General features: G+C 45.5%; 1 protein-coding gene across 1 annotated transcript in view; it reads right to left on the bottom strand.

Annotated features, from left to right (window-relative positions):
• LOC101847461 (phosphatidylinositol 4-phosphate 5-kinase type-1 alpha) overlaps nt 1–2,368 on the bottom strand; it is a gene marked incomplete at its 3' end in the record, with an annotated part of 93,375 nt that overhangs the window by 27,674 nt on the left and 63,333 nt on the right. The window contains 1 exon segment of the mRNA XM_013089914.2: nt 1,908–2,040. Coding sequence (XP_012945368.1) covers nt 1,908–2,040 — 133 coding nt within the window.

Raw genomic sequence — 2,368 nt, 5'->3', positions numbered from 1 at the left:
GGGGGTTCTCTTCTTTTTCAAAGTTTTCGGAACAGTTTTACGGCCTTTACAACACAATGAGATCATAATATGGCCGCCTTTAAGGACAAGCGGGCTAACCCAGATTTCTGGGGTTTCCAGAAATCCATCTTGACCTACACATAAAACGGGCATTGCCCTACCTATGGGAGAAATTTGATTTCATTAATGTGTATATTTGTTTGGTTATACAGAAAACTTTCCTCTTGTCTTTAAAAAAAACTGAACAATGGGCAAAAACTTTACCTTCCTTAAAAGCGACCATACAAGAACCATTTTCAAAAAAGTTTTAGTATGGATTTTACAGCACATGTAACACAATTAGGTCATAAAAGTGCTGAAGATTAGAGGTGTTACAAGACAGTAACAAAAACAAAAAACTGAGGAGGAGGAGAGATAAGGAAGACACAGATGTCTGAAACAAAAGCAGGAGCAAACCACACAAGAGCGCCTGCCAACCACCCTCTCAAAATTTTTCGATTATATAGCCTAACACATCATGAATCAAGAACTCTTTTTACGAAAAATGCACAATCCAGACAATTTCAGAAAACCGAATATCCGTATAAATCTCATCTGGTCAATCGCACCACCTTTAACAAACTGACAAGATTTTTCCCTGTCTATGCCAGATACTCATTTCCACTTGAGTGAAGTGAGCAAAATTTGTGCAGAGCCTCTTTCCTATGGACACATGGTAGGGTCTGAGACTCAAGCCCCTGAATCCGCAACCTCACCATTACGAGTCCAGTAGCCTTACCACTTGACTACAGACAGCCCACCGTTTCAAATTCCAAACTGCTCACCATCCAACCAACCAAATACCCCAACCAATGAACCAACCAACCAAACACCCCAACAACCAACCAGTCAGGAGAACAGGCGACAGGTACACTCCCCCCATCAAAGACCATGTATTTCACCGTGTGCTCCAAACTAACCAACCAACCAACAAACTGTGAGAACAGACGATGGGCTCACTCACCCCATCAATGACCATGGTTCGTTTTCAAATTCAAAATCCAAATCACACACAATCCAACCAACCAACCAACCCAACAACCTACCAACCAACCACTCTAACAACCAGCCAGGACAACAAACATGGATATCACCATGAGCTCCAAACTACACACCATTCAAACTAACCAACCAACCATCCAACTAACCAACCAACCCAACCAACCAACCACCCATCCAACGGACCAATTGTGAGACACAGACGACAGGCTCACTCACCCCATCAATGACCATGGATCGTTTTCAAATTCAAAATCCAAACCACACACCATCCAACCAGCCATACATCCCAACAACCAACCAACCAACCATACACCCCAACAACCTACCAACCAACCAACCATACACCCCAACAACCTACCAATCAACCCAACAATCAACCAACCAACCAATGGACCATACACCTAAAAAACCTACCAACCAACCATTCAACCAATCAACCGACTAAACACCCAGCCAATCAACCAAACACCCCAACAACCTACCAACCAACCAACCATACACCCCAACAACCAACCAACCAATCAATAAACCAACCAGCCAACAGGTACACTCACCCCATCTATGACCATGGATTTCACCATGTGCTCCAAACTACACACCATCCAAATAACCAACCAACCAACCAACCAACCAAACACCCCAACAACCAACAAATCCAACAAACCAACCAGCCAACAGGCACACTCACCTCATCAATGACCATGGATTTAACCGTGTGCTCCATAGATCCAAACTACACACCAGCCAACCAACCAACCAAACACCCAGCCAACCAACCAAACACGCCAACAACCTACCACCCAACCAACAATACACCCCAACAACCAACCAACCAGCCCGGACAACCAGCCAACAGGCCCACTCACCCCATCAATGACCATGGATTTCACCGTGTGCTCCAAACGTTTCTTGAACCGGAACGACTGCAGGATGTCAATGATTCCCAGGTACAGCAACAGTCGCTCCCCCTTGGCGTTGCGGGCGGGGATACCTCCAGGACTGCTCGTTCGCACACGAGAAAACGGGCGGGTAGGGGGTGGGGTGGGGGTAGAAGGGAGGAAGAAAGAAAAGACACAAAAACGAAATATTAAAATTCATCGACACAGGTCGGGATTTCACAGCTCTGAGTGAGCCCGACCGACCGCTGAAACTTCAGGCTGATTGGTATGATCCATCACGCTGGGGGAATGTGAGAAGAAGGTAACACAGAGCTGTGTTAATAATTCATCATTTGGGTCTCTGAGTAAAGAGAAGCATAACCACACGATAACGACACATTTAGTGCGGGGAGAAGCAATTCATAAACACTGAAACAACAATGGGGGGG

The sequence above is a fragment of the Aplysia californica genome, unplaced genomic scaffold, assembly GCF_000002075.1.
Source record: "Aplysia californica isolate F4 #8 unplaced genomic scaffold, AplCal3.0 scaffold01078, whole genome shotgun sequence".
In the NCBI taxonomy this organism is placed as follows: Eukaryota; Metazoa; Mollusca; class Gastropoda; order Aplysiida; family Aplysiidae; genus Aplysia; species Aplysia californica.
The sequence above is the reverse complement of the archived record's forward strand: the minus strand, read 5'-3'. Positions and strand labels throughout refer to the sequence as shown.